The sequence below is a fragment of the Lissotriton vulgaris genome, chromosome 6 (assembly GCF_964263255.1).
Source record: "Lissotriton vulgaris chromosome 6, aLisVul1.2, whole genome shotgun sequence".
Lineage (NCBI taxonomy): Eukaryota > Metazoa > Chordata > Amphibia > Caudata > Salamandridae > Lissotriton > Lissotriton vulgaris.
In genome coordinates, this window is record NC_141694.1 from 1411647758 (window position 1) to 1411667841 (window position 20084).

General features: G+C 44.9%; 1 protein-coding gene across 1 annotated transcript in view; it reads left to right on the plus strand.

The window, feature by feature from the left end:
* Nucleotides 1-215: 215 nt before the first annotated feature.
* Nucleotides 216-20084, plus strand: part of ECT2L (epithelial cell transforming 2 like) — a 566170-nt gene continuing 546301 nt past the window's right edge. Inside the window, exons 1-2 of the mRNA XM_086927539.1 lie at nucleotides 216-327; nucleotides 18954-19201. Of these exons, the coding sequence (XP_086783665.1) occupies nucleotides 19016-19201 (186 nt within the window). The 5' untranslated portion in view covers nucleotides 216-327; nucleotides 18954-19015. The remainder of the gene's footprint in view (nucleotides 328-18953; nucleotides 19202-20084) is intronic.

A 20084-nucleotide genomic window follows, 5' to 3' on the forward strand; every position in this document is an offset into this window, starting at 1 on the left:
GGAATAACAATTGTGATCCTGCGACTAAGTTCCAAATTCTTTTTAGTTACAACCTGCTGAGGGATTCTGAAAGCTTCTAGTTCTACAACTCTAGTTTCTCCAGTCTTGTGCACAGAGAAAGGACCTTGTTTGCTTGCAGGTGGAAATAAAGTATTTTGAGCACCGACCATGTGGTTAGTGTTGCTGGAGTAACTGTCATTCTTTCTTGCTTGCAGGTCTGAAGGAACGATGGTTAGGAAAGCCAAAGATCCTCAGGATTGAATGCGGGGGCATCAGGAACCGGAATCCAAGCTGGAACTAAGATTTTTAGTAGACTCGTTGACTCTGGTAAGTAGCGAATCCTTTTCTTTCCAAAATGATGAAGCCAAGCATTTGCATGCGGTCGGTGTGATATTTATCCCTGCCTCAAGAAAATGGCCTCCAGTCACGTGACGTGGCTGAAATGTCGTGAGATCCCACGAGAGCTGAAAGACTATAGGCCAGAGGGGGAAACATAGAGTTCTGGGCCCGTATGGAGGGACTTGGAGGCCTTAAAATTAGGGGACAATTCAGGATGGATGTGCGATTCAGGGACAATTCACAAAGGATGCGCACTTGGGAGTAAAACACAAGGGAAACGCATATGATGGAAGACCTTGTGCGGGAGGAGCGCACAAATAAGGCAGGTATCAAATGAGGGCGTAACATCCAAAGTCCCTGCCTGGCCTGCACTAAACATTCCAAAAAAATGACATTCTCTATGGGTTCTTCATAGCAAATGTATCGATCCATCTCAGGGTGGATTAAAAATAGGGCAAGGGGCACCCAAATGTGACATTTCACATTTTAACTCTCGTAGGATTCTTATTGAGAACAATACAGGAAAAAACAGTGAACGAAATGAGGCATGTAATAGAATTTTACTCAATAAAGCACCTTTACTTGGTTTTGTGTAAGATCAGTGTTTGAGAAATGAACGTTTAAAAAGTTATGTTGTAAGGTTGTGAAGAGCTTATATTTTGCGGTTATCTGGACTGTTCATTTGGGAATCCTCCACAGTTCCATAAATCCACAGTGATTTTGAGAATCCAATAAAAAAAACACAAAGGCACACTGTTAGATGAGGGATCTCTTTCCTCTTGTCATGCATTGCGGTTCCGTGCAGTGAATTTGCAGATCTGCTGCACTCTGATTGGCTGTCTGCCAAAAGAACATTTCTGTTGCAGCCGCCTTTACCAGACATGGTGCACTAAGCATAGTGTTGGGAAAACGAAAAATTATGTCAAGTTCTCTGATGTTACAAGAAGACACAGAGTCCTGTGTCCAATTTAAATTTCGACAATCGAGGATGCCCGAGGGCCTTCAATTTAGGGATGCTGATGGGTATCTGTTTGAAGAATTCCTTTATGATTGTTTGGTCTGGCTTCTAGACAGGCTTGCAATGATTCATTGGTGAATCTTTTAGAGATCAAAATCTTATAAAAGGGATTACCTACGATCTCTGCTCCTCTGGGATTTTTAAGAACAGACCTTTTCTCTTACAAACGTTCAGTTACCAAATGATTCACTGATTTCCTTTGGACCATTTGAGAAAACACTTTAGGATATTTTGTGGACGGAAGGAGGATCAAGTACATGAATGCGCCAACCCTCTAGGGTTGCTTTATGTGACAATATTTTTGGTTTATTTCTCTGCTCCTAAGGACTATATTTGTCCGCTCATTCCCTTCTTGAGTTTGGCCTGGTCTAAATGCTACTGAATGTCCGCTGTGGTAATCCTCTTCAGGGCTCGGACGGTTGAAAAAGCAGTAACAGATTTCCCCTAGTTACACAGCCTCTTAAAGTATATACTGAGTAATAAATAAGACTGGCCTCATATATTCATTGTCGAACGAAGAGTTGAAATGGGGCATAAATATGCTTTGTGATTGCAATGCCTTCATGTGCAATCTCAAGGAATCTGTTACTGGACCAGCTCTTGTTGAGTCTCTGTTAATATGTAGCGCTGTTTCAACTGCATTTGTATTCCATTTGAATTAGAGATTGCAATATAGTAAATGGAAGCCTGCTTGCACCAGCTATTGGCAAACAGGAGTTTTTAACTACATTTATGCAAGATTATCATCCTCCCACAGGGTGATGAGGCTTATCTTTTGACAGTGCTTACATTCTGGGGGGAGGGAGGGGCTGCTTTTGGTAACTTGTGTTATTGATGGTCCTTTCTACTTTCTCAGTTTGCGTGGATTCAGAGACTCATTGTGGGTAGCTCTCCAGTTCTTGCGTATCAGTATTTTTGACCTTGGTCAGTCTACGAGTGCATTTTAAAATTGTTGTGTTGGTGGTATCACAATGTATTCAGGCTCCATTACTTTTTAGGTCTCGCCTGCCAATGCGCTTGCGCATTCGAGCTGGCGAGAGATATAGGGGCTTATCCAGAGTTTAACCAAACTGGCGATTTGATGCAGTGCACGTGAACACAAGTACGCGCATTCTCCCCACATGCACTTTTTTAAAGTTCTTTCATTGGCTCGTCACTTTAAGTCCTCCCACCCTCTCCCTCTCCATCTTGCGCCTCACGCTGATCACCCCCCCCTTGCTCTCCAGCACGCTATCATGCATCCCACAGCCACTACACTCATTCCACAGCCTCTCTCCCATTGTCTCTCCACTTAGTCCACGCTCTTTTCAGCTGACTCGCGCGCCTCGTGCTTATCAACTACCCCTTGCTATCCAGCACGCTACCATGCATCCTACAGCCACAACACTCATTCCACAGCCTCTCTCCCATTGGCTCTTCACTTCACAGCCTCTCTCCCATTGGCTCTCCACTTAGTCCACGCCCTTTGCAGCTTACTCGCGCGCCTCGCGCTTATCAACTACCCCTTGCTCTCCAGCACGCTATCATGCATCCCACAGCCACCACACTCATTCCACATCCTCTCTCCCATTGGCTCTCCACTTAGTCCATGCTCTTTTCAGCTGACTCGCGCGCCTCGCGCTGATCACCCCCCCTGCTCTCCAGCACGCTATCATGCATCCTACAGCCACCACACTCATTCCACAGCCTCTCTCCCATTGGCTCTCCACTTAGTCCACGCTCTTTGCAGCTTACTCGCGTGCCTCGCGCTTATCAACTACCTCTTGCTCTCCAGCACGCTATCATGCATCCCACAGCCACCACACTCATTCCACATCCTCTCTCCCATTGGCTCTCCACTTAGTCCATGCTCTTTTCAGCTGACTCGCGCGCCTCGCGCTGATCACCCCCCCTGCTCTCCAGCACGCTATCATGCATCCTACAGCCACCACACTCATTCCACAGCCTCTCTCCCATTGGCTCTCCACTTAGTCCACGCTCTTTGCAGCTTACTCGCGTGCCTCGCGCTTATCAACTACCTCTTGCTCTCCAGCACGCTATCATGCATCCCACAGCCACCACACTCATTCCACATCCTCTCTCCCATTGGCTCTCCACTTAGTCCATGCTCTTTTCTGCTGACTCGCGTGCCTCGCGCTGATCACCCCCCCTTGCTCTCTAGCACGCTATCATGCATCCTACAGCCACCACACTCATTCCACATCCTGTCTCCCATTGGCTCTCCACTTAGTCCACGCTCTTTTCAGCTGACTCGCGCGCCTCGCGCTGATCAACCCCCCTTGCTCTCCAGCACGCTATCATGCATCCTACAGCCACCACACTCATTCCACAGCCTCTCTCCCATTGGCTCTCCACTTAGTCCACGCTCTTTTCAGCTGACTTGTGTGCCTTGCACTGATCACCCCCCCTTGCTCTCCAGCACGCTATCATGCATCCTACAGCCACCACACTCATTCCACATCCTGTCTCCCATTGGCTCTCCACTTACTCCACGCTCTTTTCAGGTGACTCGCACGCCTCGCGCTGATCACCCCCCCTTGCTCTCCAGCACGCTATCATGCATCCTACAGCCACCACACTCATTCCACAGCCTCTCTCCCATTGGCTCTCCACTTTGTCCATGCTCTTTTCAGCTGACTTACGTGCCTCGCGCTGATCACCCCCCCTTGCTCTCCAGCACGCTATCATGCATCCTACAGCCACCACACTCATTCCACATCCTGTCTCCCATTGGCTCTCCACTTAGTCCACGCTCTTTTCAGCTGACTCGCGCGCCTCGCGCTGATCAACCCCCTTGCTCTCCAGCATGCTATCATGCATCCTACAGCCACCACACTCATTCCACAGCCTCTCTCCCATTGGCTCTCCACTTAGTCCACGCTCTTTTCAGCTGGCTCGCATGCCTCGCGCTGATCACCCCCCCCTGCTCTCCAGCACGCTATCATGCATCCTACAGCCACCACACTCATTCCACATACTGTCTCCCATTGGCTCTCCACTTAGTCCACGCTCTTTTCAGCTGACTCGCGGGCCTCGCGCTGATCCCCCCCCCCTTGCTCTCCAGCACGCTATCATGCATCCTACAGCCACCACACTCATTCCACAGCCTCTCTCCCATTGGCTCTCCACTTAGTCCACGCTCTTTTCAGCTGACTCGCGCGCCTCGCGCTGATCACCCCCCCTTGCTCTCCAGCACGCTATCATGCATCCTACAGCCACCACACTCATTCCACATCCTGTCTCCCATTGGCTCTCCACTTAGTCCACGCTCTTTTCAGCTGACTCGCGTGCCTCGCGCTGATCACCCCCCCCTTGCTCTCCAGCACGCTATCATGCATCCCACGGCCACCCACACCCACTGCATCCATCCATTCATACAACAAACGCATTACATCCATCTATCCTACTACATCCATCATCCCACTGCATTCATTCATTCATCTAACCATCCCTCAAACCATTCATCCCCTACTCCATACATCCATCCACACACTCCAACCATCCATCCAGCAACCCACTTAATCCATCCGTCACCCCACTCCACCCATACACCCATCCCCCCTCTCAATCCTTCAATATATACATCCATCCATTAATCCCCCCACTCTATCCGTCCATCCCCCCACTCCATCCATCTATACCCTGTCTCTCTATTGCCCTACCTCTATTTATCTTTCACACTCACTCACTCTATCTATCACCCTCACTATCCAGTGCATCACCACAGCATCACTTATAGCCACCACAACATTACTATACATCCATCCTCTCAACCCATCTATCCATCGATCCTCTCACTACAACCATCCATCCATCTACCTACAATAATCCATCCATCCAAACATCCATCCCACGGTATCCATACATCCATACATCAAATTTACAAAGAAATAAATGCTTTATTGAGTCCACTCACTCACCCAAGGTACCTACAATAATCCATCCATCCAAACATCCATCCCACTGTACCATACATCCCTCCAGCACACTATCATGCATCCCACAGCCACCCACCCCCACTGCATCCATCCATTCATCCATCCATACATTCACAACCATCCATCCATCCACCTACAATAATACATCCATCCAAACATCCATCCCACTGTATCCATACATCCATACATCAAATTTACAAAAAAATACATGCTTTATTGAGTAACGAGTAATGAGCACCACTACAAAAGTATGCACAACAAAACAATGCTAAGTTGTGCTGTTGTGCTGCTGCTGAGTGTTGCTGTTCTGGGGCGAAATTATGCTGTAGTGATGTTCAGTGATGGTGTTGTGGTGCTAAGTGTTCCTGTTGTGGTGCTGCATGATGCTGTGGTGATGCTAGCTGATCCTATGGTGTTGGTGAGTGATGCTAGTGTGTTGATGAGTGTTGCTCTGGTGGCGGTGAGTAATGCTGGATATGTTACTGAGTAATGCTAGTGTTGCGCTGAGTGATGCTGGTGTTGCACTGGTGCTGTGGTGGGGCTAAGTACACCACCAAAGTACCAGGGTACAACACCACAGCATCACTCAACATCACCACAGCACCACTCAGCACCACAACAGCAGCACTCAGCACCAACACAGCAACACTCATCAGCACAACATTATCACTAAACAACACCACATTATCACTAAGCACCAACACACCATCACTCTGCACCATTCCAGTATCACTCAACAACAACAAAAAATCACTCTGCAACACCACAAACACTCTGCACCAATACAACACCACTCAGTACCACTACAGCACTACCACACCAACACTTATCGACACACCAGCATCACTCAACACAACTCCAGCATCACTAAGCACCACCACACACCACAACAACATTACTCTGCACCACCACATTATCAGTCAGCACAAACACATTCACACTATGCACCAACACAACAAAAAATTCAACTATCACAGTAACAAACAGCACAACAGCATCCATCAGCACCACTACAAAAGTATGCGCAACAAAACAATGCTACGTTGTGCTGTTGTGCTGCTGAGTGGTGCTGTTCTGGGGCTAAATGATGCTGTAGTGATGTTCAGTGATGGTGTTGTGGTGCTAAGTGTTCCTGTTGTGGTGCTGCATGATGCTGTGGTGATGCTAGCTGATCCTATGGTGTTAGTGAGTGATGCTAGTGTGTTGATGAGTGTTGCTCTGGTGGCGGTGAGTGATGCTAGATATGTTGCTGAGTAATGCTAGTGTTGCGCTGAGTGATGCTGGTGTTGCACTGGTGCTGTGGTGGGGCTAAGTACACCACCACAGTACCAGGGTACAACAGCACAGCATCACTCAGCATCACCATAGCACCACTCTGCACCACAACAGCAACACTCAGCACCAACACAGCAACACTCATCAGCACAACATTATCACTAAACAACACCACATTATCACTAAGCACCAACACACCATCACTCTGCACCATTACAGTCTCACTCAACAACAACACAACATCACTCTGCAACACCACAAACACTCTGCACCAATACAACACCACTCAGTACTACTACAGCACTACCACACCAACACTTATCAACACACCAGCATCACTCAAGACAACTCCAGAATCATTAAGCACCACTGCACACCACCACAACATCACTCAGCAACACAAATTACCACAACAAAATAATTATACAACGCCACATTATAACTACACACCACCACATTATAACTCACAACACACACAGCAACACTACACCATCTCTCAGCAAGAAAAAAAATATTTCCAGAAACAATTACATTTCAAACAGTAGAGGAGAATACAAATAAAAAAATAAACAAACTAATTATATATCTCCATTATGTAGTACCACCAACAATACCAAAAAAAAAATAAGGGCCAAATTACAAACACTCAAAAAATACAACTACGACAAAACTTAATAACTAATAAAAAAATCAATGAATTCATGCAATGAAGGACCAAATAACACGCCAAAAATAAAACCCTCTCAATAATAACTTACTAACGAATAAACAACTCATGGAATTCTATTGAAAAGGCCAATCCTGTACATACGCCAAAGAAAATGATCAAGTTACCCAAAAAAAAAAACATGAAAATACGAACGGAAGTGAAACAATCATGTTAATAAAAATACACGACCAATACTGTACATACGATAACTGAAATAATAACCCAACACCTACAAAATACATACCGATTCAATATAAGCATGGCAATACTTTAATACATTAAATTATTAATACATAACAGCTCATAAATAAAGGTAAATACTATTTACAAACACAAAATACTTAAGCAAAATAAATAAATGTATGATATTTATACATTAACAATAACTTTAAATCAATACATTGCTATACATTACATAAAAGTACATTAAAACATTGCACATTCACAATTTAGAAAGTTCAATACATATTTAACTATATACTAAGTACATCCGCTAAAGCCAAAAAAAGGCGCGATACACAAATGTCGAACATTACTATTAAACAGTCATACAAATGAAAAATAATCTCTACAAAATCAATAATACATTCACATAATACATTATATAGTCTTACATTATAAACTTACCTGTCGAACGACGCAGGAAGAAGACCGGAACAACAACACGCCTTTCCCTCTCGAAAGTTGCCGATGATCTGGGAATTTCCCAATTGACGCACGTCAAACGCGTCGTCACAAAACGTAGCACTGCGATTGGCTACAGATTACGTCATACCTCAAACACTTTGAAACTTCACTAGAATGCTAAACACAAAACGTAAATCACGTAAAGGAAACACATAGCGTCCACCATTTAAAAAAATAAATAAATTATAAACAATGTTACAACACAATACATTAACACACATACTTAACAAATATATAAATACACACACATGTTACAAAAAAATACATGCAACACACTAACACTCACACAACATCACATCTGACAAATACAATAAAACATCACATACAAAGCATAACGCCACAACATATAATACACTAATAACAAACATCTACACAACAGCATTAATACACACCATCACAGCAACACACCAAATCAACTCTGCAACACCATACCAACACTCAGCACCACCACATCATCAGTCAGCAACAGCACAGCACCACTCACAACAAATACAGCATTACTCAGCATCAAAACAGCAACACTCAGCTACACCACAGCAACACTCAGAAAAACACATGCATCATTAAACAACACAACAACATCACCGTACAACACCACAGCAGCACTCAGCACCAGCCCAGCATCACTCAGCAACACACCAGCATTACTTAGCGCAACACTCCCCACAAACACAACATCACTCAGCACCACACAAAAAACAATTGCATCAATCCGCAAAACACCTGAAACAATCAGCAGAACAACATTAAAAATAAACATCACAACATTTACAATGTGAACAACAAGTGCATCAACACACCACCACTCAACACTACCACAACATCACTCAGAAACACACAAAAATAAATAAATAAATACATTTAAAAAAAAAGATTTTTTTCCCCAATCTTGCTGTCACTCAAACGCCCTCACTCTACTGACAACAATCTACCGCACTCACGATACCGCTCTCACACCCTCACTCTACTGCCCTCACTACCTCATGTATTTTGTTTGCTCACAATTGTCACTATTACCATATGTAAAGTAACGTATGCTCTTCATTTCTGTTCCTATTGTGAAGCGCTCTGACACCTTCGGGTAAAGTCCGCGCTATATAAAAATGCATAAATAAATAAATAAATAAACTCTACCGACTTCACGCTCTCACTCTACCACACACACTATACCTCACTACCACCCTCACGCACTCACTCTACTGCCCTCACTCTACTACTCTAACGCACTCACTCTACCGCCCTCACGGCCTTCACTCTACCATCCTCACTCTAACACTCTACCGCACTCACTCTAACACTATGCCACCCTCACTCTACCACTCTAGCACCCTCACTCTACCACTCTACAACCATCACTCTATCCCCCTCACTCTACCACTCTACCGCTCTAACCCTACCACTATAACGCCCTCACTCTACCGCCCTCAATCAACCACTCTACCAAACTCACCCTAACACTCTACCGCCCTCACTCTACCGCCCTCACTCTACCGCCCTCACTCTACCGCCCTCACTCTACCGCCCTCACTCTACCGCCCTCACTCTACCGCCCTCACTCTACCGCCCTCACTCTACCGCCCTCACTCTACCGCCCTCACTCTACCGCCCTCACTCTACCTCCCTCACTCTACCGCCCTCACTCTACCGCCCTCGCCACCCTCACTCTACCACCCTCACTCTATCCCCCTCATTCTACCGCACTCACTCTAACGTCCTCACTGACTCTATCGCACTCACTCACTATAATGCCCTCCCTCACTCTACAACCCTCCCTCACTCAATCGAACTTCATCACTCTGCCGCCCTCCATCACTTTACCATCCTCCCTCACTCTATCGCCCTCCCTCACTCTTTCACCCTCAAACACTCTATCGCCCTACATCACTCTATCGCTCTCCCTCCCTCTATTGCCCTCCCTCTGTTGCCCTCCCTCTATTGCCCTCCCTCTATCGCCCTCCCTCTATCGCTCTCCCTCTACCGTCCACCCTCTATTAACCCTCACTCTATCTAATATCCTCCCTCTATCTATCTATCGCTCTCACTCTATCTATTGCATCAACATAGCATCACTCAGCACCACCACTGCGTCACTCAGGGGCACCACACATCACTATGCGCAACAACAGCATCACTGAACGCCACAATCTGTGCAACAATTCAACAACAACTGGTTCAATTATTTTCTAGCAAGGTTTCAAACTTTATTATAAATGTCAGAAAAATATGTTAAAGGTTTTCACTTCTGTTCATGTTAAAACATTTTTATTTGTCAGGTCAATACATGTAAGACAGGGGAAAACTATATATTGTACCTTTACTAATGCTATACATGTAACATGTGATAATTGTATAACTATTGCCATTTCTAAAAACTTAATTAATACTTTTATATTTTGCAAAAAAAAACTAACATTTTCCACACCAAAAGCTCAAACTTTTCTATTGCGAGACCTATTGCATTTCCAATGCTTGTTTAATAGTTGGATTTGATCTCGTGATGTTCGGTACTACTGCCCACCACTTCATGATCTACTGTCTGGTGGGGGATTCCTCATGTCCCCTATTGATTTTGAAAACCGATTAGAATCTTTTTGCGGGGGGCGGCAGAATTTTTGTTTTCTTATTCAATTTCTTGAGACGTTTTTTATATTTCCTTGAGAATGTACTAGCTGGTCTTGTTCTGACTGATTTATCGTTTATACTTGGTTGGATTCGTAACTCTGCCAACTTCTTAGATGTTTCAATGGCGATTTTATTCTCAATTGCCTCCATATGTTGAGTAGGGTTGGGCAATGTGCCTAAATCCTGTTTTTGTTTTACTTGTTTTGAGAGGGATAATGGATCTGTCATTGTATTTTTTAGGTACTGTATTAAAGATGTCATTATCTCTGGAAGGGTGGCCAGCTTTTCCATTAAGTAAAGCCCGTAACAAGGTTTTCAGTTTCCTTGGCCGCTAGTTGAGCTTTTGTTTTTAGATAGTTCAACTTGTCTAGTTTAGAAACTATGCCGTTGTGTGAGTTGCTACCATTTACAGCACCGAAATTTAAACATCTAGTTTGTCTACATGCATAATGGCCGCTTTCTCATTCGCCAGTATCACCTTTTCAATTAATTGCTGCCAAAAAGACAGGGGATTGGCTTGGTTGGATGATCTGTTTTGATATATCTGGGATAATGCACAGATCCACTGGAGCTGTGGGGGTTGCGTTTTCAGCACACTCTGTTCCTGCTTTAATAAAGGACCTTTGCATTTTTTCCAATTGGTAGTTTTTGGGGAATTCTAAGAAAAAAATGTCCTGGTTTCCAATCTGTTCTCGTTGGATCCCATCCGCCCCGCTTTCACAAAACTTGAAGAAGTGGCAAGTGGTCGTAACAGTAGATGAATAGTGTGTTCCTACATCCAGGCCTCTGGGGATCTCAAAACTGGCTTCTTGCCCTTTCTTTAATTGGTTATTGAACTTTACAATTTGTGACGAAGGGTACTATAGTGTTACTATTCGTTAATCGGCGGTTGGTTCTGGGTTGTTCTTGGGCCTCAATTCTAGTTCCTGTCAAACCAAATAATCTTCAACTGCCACTGGGGGCTCGTCCCTTTCTTGAACTATTACATTAGCCCACGCAATGTCCTTGATGGTGTCATCTAATCCCTCACAATTTGTAATATCCATGGATTTTGGAGAATGTGAGGGCTCTATTATTTTGTCATCCCTGAAATAGTTTTTGTTATCCTCAGAATGGCTATGAGTTAAAGCGCTTTGTTGCTTTTGGGCTATTTGAATATTGCTGAATTGCGGCACATTGAAAGCATCACCTTTACTAGGACATTTCGGAGTAGATGGAGCACTGCTTTGTGCATGTGTTACATTGCTGGTGGGGCAGGTGTTCACTTTCTTTGTATTGTTTTTTAAGGTTTGACTTTTCTTTTTCCTAATGGATCCTGTAACGGGAGAGAGCTGTGTGTTCTCATTGTTCTTCTTCCAATTGTTCACGTGTTTGATAAAGCTTTATTATATGGTTAATTCAGTTACTTCTGAGTTCACGTTGCAATTTAACGCTGTTTGCAATTGTGTGTCCAAAGGGGTGATGCTGGGATGTGTGGTAGCACACCAGGTAATCAGACCTAGCTCAGCGGTTTCCACGATGCCTGTGTTTAACCCGTTAGAGGGGAACCCTAAACTCGCACCACGCTGACCTGCACCTTCCCTTAAGGTTGTTGTCTTAAGGATTTCTTCTCCTTTTTATACCTATGCCTCAGTGCTCCTCCAGTAAACAGTCAGTGGCCGAACCGTGAACATAGACTGGGACGTCGCTACAGTGCCTGGAAATCAGATTTCTGAGCCTTAAAAAATAATAATTCCAAAACAAAGAAGATAGGCACCTAGCTTCTTCACGTTCCCCCAATCTATTGACCCAAACCCTTTCTAAGCGGCTTGCCACAGCTCTCTTCAAATCCTCTTATTAGTCTTATGAGTTTAATTAATTTATGGTTTCTTTGCGATATGCCCTGAAATCCTTGCAAGGGGTCTTCTAAATTCCACTGGGAGGGCCTGTTCGTTATAGGCTCCAAAGAAGAAAAAAAAGCGAGCGTTGTTGAAAGATTAAAGGTTGATAGTTTTAAGGGGTTGGGAGTGAAGCATGGCATGCAAGCCGCACCAACACCTTGGCTAGCCGCCTTTGCGCACCATGACCCTCAACCCGACAGAGTTGCACCCACTGTGCAGCCACCTCACCTCTTTGTAACCCCCTCACCCCTAGGAATCAGCAGGATGTCTCCCTACCATTAAAGACTTCTGGGCAGCATTTGTAGGTGGCTTTTGGACCACTCCGTCCAAACTACTTTCAGATGGCAAGAGAGGGACGAAGCTGGGTGGGACAATATTGCCGATTATTGGGGGTCAAGGTACTGGCTGTTCAGGTATGAAGGCCAATAAGTCTTGCAGGAGGCTCGCTGCTGCCACCTACTTCTGCATCCAGCAGGCTCTAATCACTTGCCCCAATGATGAACAGGCTTTCATATCCCGTAGACTGCAGGCTCTCGTAGCCCATGATCCGAAACTAGGCTTCACCTGGCCTGCACACTCTCCAAGGGGGATTCGGACCCAGGAAAGAATTTCCAAAGGTTGGCTGCAGCCCCAGACCACAGAACCACTAGCTGTCGCAAGCAAACGCAACACCTAAAGAGAAAAAGGGCATAAGGTAGCAGGGTGTACTTACCTTGAAAACCCAGTCACATGTATAGATCCAAAACGACCCCTACGGCAATAAAAACAAATCAGCAAAAAATATTTGTATAGTTGGATTGGTGAACCCTGTGCTGGATTTCATAATCTTGGCCCTCCCTAGGTACTGGTGATCCTGCTTTGTCTCCAGGTTCTTGAATCCAACTCCAGATTTGCGCATCCTGACCAATGGTCACATGTGGCGCTTGGCTGCAGGGGAGGCCAGGGTCAGGCCGCAATCCAGCCCCTCCGGCCAATACCCCGCTGCACTTGGACAATGGCGGTGTGCCTCTTGGGTTGGCCATTAATGGAGGGTTGTGCCCAGAGGTTATGGACATCTGAAGACGATGTGCTGCGGGTGTTGGCCGACTTCTGAAAGCTGGGAACAGGCCCTGGAGACAACTCCATGTTGTTCACGGCTGATGGCAGTGCACAACTGGTGTTGGTTGCTTATTGAGGGTTGGGCACAGGGCCTGCTGGCCAGGCCCTATGACCAACCCTGCCACGCATGCCAAAGGCCTTTTGCAGCCATGATTGGCCACACGTAAAATGTTTGGCACACGCCTTCAGATGCCATATGATGCTCATGTTGGACCTTGATGAAGGTTATGTGCAAGACTCACCGGCCAGACAATGTAGCCAACCCTCTACTGCACACATTCATATTCTGGCGCACAACATATATTGGGCACCACAACGGTTAGTCACAGGGTGGGTGTAGTATATAATAAAGAAAGTTCAATGAAAAAAGCTTAATGTGAAGTCATGGTTCGCTTTAGTTATAATGCCTCAATGTTTGTTTGAAAAAAACCTTGTAAAGTCACCTAAAACAGGCACAGTTAGAGTGCAGTTGTGGTTTGAAATAAAGACTGAAACTTGCAAGTTATGGCTGGGAGCACAATCCATAACTTGCATAATAGTTATGCCGTTCATTATTTGCCCGGCAAATGCAGCACTTATGACCTCACCATATTTATACCAATAAATAGCAACACATACAAGCTAAATGTAATTGAACAACTGGCCTCCAACCAAGCTCTGTGGTCAAACTCCCTTTGTGCACTGGTGAAGGCTGTTCCCTATGGGTGTTGCCCCCAAGCAGATAGTTGGGCATAGAGCTACTCTCCCCCAGTATGCCCAGCTGAAGGTCATGTCCAGTTGATGTTGTCTTCCTGCTTCTTTCAGGCTGTGTAGCCAAGCCTGCTCTGCACTGACGAACGTCATTCGCTACAGGTATTGACCACCATGGACTTTTGGGCACAAATCACTGAGCGGCACAGCTGAAGGTATGCCTCTGACCAACCCTGCTGCGTACAGCCAAAAACTCAGTGAGGGTTGGCCACTTGTAAGGGTTGGGATCAGGGCCCGGATCTCCGGCCCTGCAACCAACCCTGCTGTGCAGTGCCAGAGGCCATGACCTGCAGGTGTGGCTGCTTGCTTTGGAAGGCCAGATTTCCGAATTTCTTTGGATTTGCTCATGTGAGCCACAACCATACTCGGTTATTACCTGTGGTATTGTGAGTGAAAATGTATCTAAATATATCACGTTTTTGTGCTTTTTAGTACATAAAATGCAGTGGTATAAAATATGGAAAATCTTTCACAATTGATGTGAAATACCAATGCCATAATAATGACAACCTCCAAACCCCTCTGCAGGGCTTTAATATTGTATGGGCTTCTGAGATTATGCAGCATGGATAGACCAAGGCTATCTACATTATGCGGCAACATTCTCTGGCAGTATCAATTTCATACATTGGAGATAGAAACAAAATGTTAGGTGAAATCTGTACAGTGTGCAAATTATGTGGCAAATGTAGGTAACCCATAATATGAGTAAATTTCTCGAGCCACAAAATCCTTTAAATCTACTGACCCTGACTATTGCCCATTGTTTAGTTAGTAATTTCTACAAGAAATGTAAACAGAACCTAATGTTCTGTTTCCAGTCATTGGCCATTTTTATATTACATTTTCTTTGCCTTTTCTTAATAGATCTTTAAAACGGCATAACATGTACAACAGCCGTGATATTTTTTTAAACAGATTTTATTGCCATTTGAGTGATATACGTTCCTGAGGGTCGCATTTAAGAGAATTACATATTCCTATAATTAGATTGCAGTGTTAGTCTTTCCCTCTGCTTTGGTATATTTTCAAACCATAAAACCTCTCAACAAAATTAACTGGTCACTACCTTCTAAGTTTATATTTTCCAGCGTTATGCGTTGACTTCTTGCTCTATATGCACTATCTGTGTCTGGGGTCTGTGCATGGTGTGGGGGTCTCACAACCTTTGTTCTACCTTATTCTCTCTGTGCCTCCAAATGATTGACCCCTTCCAGTAGTGGCAACTTGCAAGTCAGCTAGGGCTTCCTCTGTCTCATCCAAGTCCAGTGCCCTCATGTCATCCAATAGTCTCCCCATGCTCTCACATATTCCAGGTTCCCTATGTCTCGATTTGCTGCTCTCAGCAAAATTCTATTTTCTGCATCTGCCCACTTCTCCAGCTCTCTCTTCCAACATTCTATTCTGGGACACCTTGCAGCTTTTCAATTCCTCGTGATTTCCCTTTTGGCTAGTATGTATGCTAATCATGAAACCTCCCGGTGACCTTTGTCGTGGATGTGGGCGGGAACCAGTATAGTATACAGTGGCCTGGTGTATGTGGTACCTCTTTGTCTGTAGTGTTCTCAATTATCGTTAGTACCTCGTTCCAAAATCCCCTCAAGCTCAGACTATCCCACAGCATGTGGAAAATATGTGCCTCTCTCTCCCCCACATCGTGGGCAGGCCGCTTCCTCCGCATGATTCTGACTGGCGTAAGGTACGCCCTATGGAAGACATAGTAATTTATAAGTATAAACCTGGCATCTCTCGATACATTAAGGGTGTGTTCAACAATGGTGTCCCAGTCTTTTTCTATAATCGGCACCCCTAAATCCTCTTCTCATTGTGTTCTCATTTGCTCCAAGGGTTTCTGGACGTCTCGCCCTGTAAATACAGGATACTGTCTTTATCCTGCCTGAAGGAAGGACCACATATCTGCAACAGTCCAGCGCTCTGGGTACAGTACCTCCGGTGGCCCAATGCTTCCTGAATGCCGCCGTAACGGCTCTATGTAGTAAGAAATGTCCCTGTGGGAGATCAAACTCCTTTCGGAGCTCCTGAAATGAAAGCATCTGTGATTCCCTAAAGAGGTGTGCGACCACTGTTACCCCCCCCTTTCCACTCATCTAGTCCAGCCCAGTTCCCTCAGTGCGGTAAAAATAGAAGCATTTCTATGGGTATATCAAGGGACTAGGGGACTCTGTCTCCTGCTCGCTGCAACTATCTTGCCCAGCATCTCGTTACTATGGTCCCCTCCTCCGTTCCTCTGCTTTAGCCTTAGTAGGATTCTTGCTAGAACTTGGGCCTCTGGGACGAATGGAGATTGCACTCTGTCTGGGATTCTACTGTCCGCCACCATCTCACGAACCACTGCAGCTGTGCTGCCAGATAGTATGCCTCGAGGTCGGGTACTGCCAGACCACCTGTGGATGTGGAGCGTTGCATTTTAGCCAGGGCTATCTGTCTGCATGGGTCCCCCACAGAAATGTTATCTGAGAATTAAGAGTCCGGAATGTCCTGCTCGGGACCCATATTGGGAGTGTCCCGAATATATACAGCAGGCGTGGCAACACCATCATTTTCAGAAGCACCACCCTGCCCGCCACGGACAATGGCAGTGACTCCCCATCTGATCCCCCTGCAAACATTGCCCTCCACTAAGTCTGTAGTGTTGTAATATATTGTCACCCCCAGGTTTTCCAGACAGGTGGGCTCCCATTGTAAGGATCCTAGTCCATCTGGGGGCCTCCTATACGGCGTTGCAGGGAATAACTTAGATTTCCACCAGTTCACCCGCATCCCCGATGTACAACAGCCATGATACACAGGTTTACATCAGGGGCGGCTGCTCCGCTATGGTGGAGGAACATTGCCCAACTGCCCGCAGAGGCGAACAAAAAATAAAATGATCTTAGTGCAGATCATTTTATTTTTCGTCCTGCAGCTGAGTCTTGGGGGTGGGGCCACAGCACTGATGCAGGGAAGGAGGCGTGGTTGGCCCTGCTGTCAGTGTACATGACTGCTTGGCTGGCCGTCTCATGCCGGCCACACTGTCAAGTGCACTGAGAACTCTCCCACCCAGCTGTATTGCTGGGTGGAGAGATCGGCAGGCAGAGGCTCCAAGCTCCTGATGGAGCGCAAAACCAGTGCGCTCCGCCCAATCCCACTCTTCTCTCTTGCTGAGAGCAGCATCTAGATTGGCCACTGGGGAAGCCAGGAGCTTCAGCCTGTGCCAACAGGAGAAGCCCAGTGAACAGCGGGGCGAGCGGAAGACCAGCAGGTAACCTTTCTTTTAAAAATAATTTTATCCCTCTCGCACTGCCCTCTCCTGTGCGCTTCCCCTCTGCGCTGCTCCCCCGCCTCACCACATTTATCTTACATCAGCCGCTACTGGTTGACATTCAGTAATGGGTCATTAGTTCATTTTTATGACTCAACCTGTTATTGAAATAATCCCTAGGTATTGCAAGACCGTATGGGGTGATGGCTTCAGAAGCCTCTGTACCATAGTAGTCTTGTCAATTTGCCCATATCTGTTTGTGTTTATGTGTACATCCCCGACCCTTATAAGCCTGTTCTTCTAGTATCCTACTCTCTTTGAGACCCAAGTTCCACTTGGTCGGCTCTCCATGTGTGGATATGGCCTTCTTTGGGATAACCAGCTTGCGCCCAATTAAATAATTTAGCGTATCGACCTGTCCATAATTCCTCTACAGTGTTTACTTTACTAGGGTAATTTCATATAAGAAATTTGACACTTTATGTACACACAAAAGAAGCTACCCTGAATGAATCTCTGATTCTATATGTGAAAATAGGCACACTACACTTGATTAAGTGAGGTGCAGGGCATCTAAAAAAATGTGAAGGACTATCCTCAAACACCACCAGGTGTCATGCTTCATCATTGGCAGTCCTCGCTCTCTAGAAACTGCGTTTGGTAGAGAGCAGGCCTTCACCTGGAGACAGGGAGGCATTTCTAACAACTGAGTGGGGGCCTGTGACAAAGTAAGAGGTTACAAATCAATGCAAACGCCAAATACAATGTATTTGTTAGGTGTTTGCTTGATATTAAAAATAATTGCTCTGGTATTTAGTCTATTGCATTTAGGTAGGGTATGACTGCAGGTCTAATTTGTAAACAATAGAAAATTTGCATTTGAATTAATCTGCTCTCATGCCCATATTGGAAATTTGGTCTCTCCCTGTATTTCTGTGTATTATTTGTAAACTCAAATCATAGAAATGTGCCTCGGCTGGTGTCCCTGGCTTCAGATTAATTATGTTTTGGATTTCCAATCATTTTGATTTTCACACATCAGCATTTTAGTTTCTCAAAATTCACATATTCACTTTCCATTTTGGGTTCAAACATTCTAAGATAATCTTGTCCTTCACTTGCAAATTGATCTTCTTCAATATTGCGATAGGAGACAGTCTGACTTAACTACCGTACCTATGGTAAGTTGTTTGTGGTTGTGATTACTTTCATTGTTGTGATTGCTTTGCCAAATGTATGCATTTGGCACCATAACATAATGATAAAATGATAGAGACTCAATTGTTGTGTCTAGTTACTTATGTAAATGATCACTTTGTGGCTTATTGGTTATAGACTTGTTAAATTTTAAGTGGTGTAACTTACCTGCTTTTAGGTTTCTGTGCTGAATGTGTCGGAAGCCTTTCACCAGCTGAAGTAGCCAAGAACTCTTAGACCATGGCTGATAGCAGTAGACCAAACCCACACAGTGTGAAACGATGGCAACTGGAGAGCCTGGGCTTGTCCACAGGAGAAACAGAGATGGCCATAAATGACCCATCCATCATCAACCAAACCAGTGTTAGCGACCGTACGAAGTTCAGTGCTTGGACACCAATTGCTAACCAATCATCCAATAAGCAGGTCAGAATATGCATAAGCCATTTTATTCATTGTTATTTCAGGTATGTTGGTAAGTGTACATATGTGTATTATGTCAGGGCCACACAAAAGCCTTTTTCGTGAGCTGAATTTGAGAAGTCTGGTCTCAGATTTCAATAACCATTTCAGCTAAGGATAAAAGTGAGAAATGGTGAAATAAATTTAGATTTGTAATCCTGAGTGCTCTAGGCAGCAATTACTGTTTACAGGTGCACTCTAAAATGTATAGCAGTAAAATCCCGACCCTAAGCACCTCTTAGGATGATGTCAGTCCTTTCTCCCTGCAATATAGGGCTCTTGAAAATCCAGTGGTCATTTGCTATGCTACTGAAGAAGCACATAAAATCACCTTTCCCCAGATTATTTCTTTGTTTAGGGTGGCACTACTGGCAGTGATAAAATACAGTCAGACCAACAAAGCCCAGCATAGTACAATCATTCATGAAGGGGAGTTTAGATAAAGCCAACTGTAACCCTTTGGTATCTATTATAGGACCCGTGAATGCTCATTTCATGGCACCGACCTAACACACACAGCTAAAAGAGCATTGAACCTTAAGTGTTTGTGAAATTTTATAATTCAGACACTCAATAAACCACACAGGCTCTGCACTAACAAATCTGATAAATACACGTTCCTAAATTAATTATCATTCTGTATAATTACTTATCAGTGATGCATTTTTAAGGAAAACATAATCCCATCAGAACGTGTGTTTCCTCGAAAAGCTAAGCTTGGCAAAAAGCAAATTCCATCCTATATTGCTCCAATGCCCCAACAAGGAGGACGTGGTATGTACATGTCGGAAAATTTGCAGCTTCCCTGGCCGGCACACAGCAACCCTTATTTACAAAGAAATTGGCT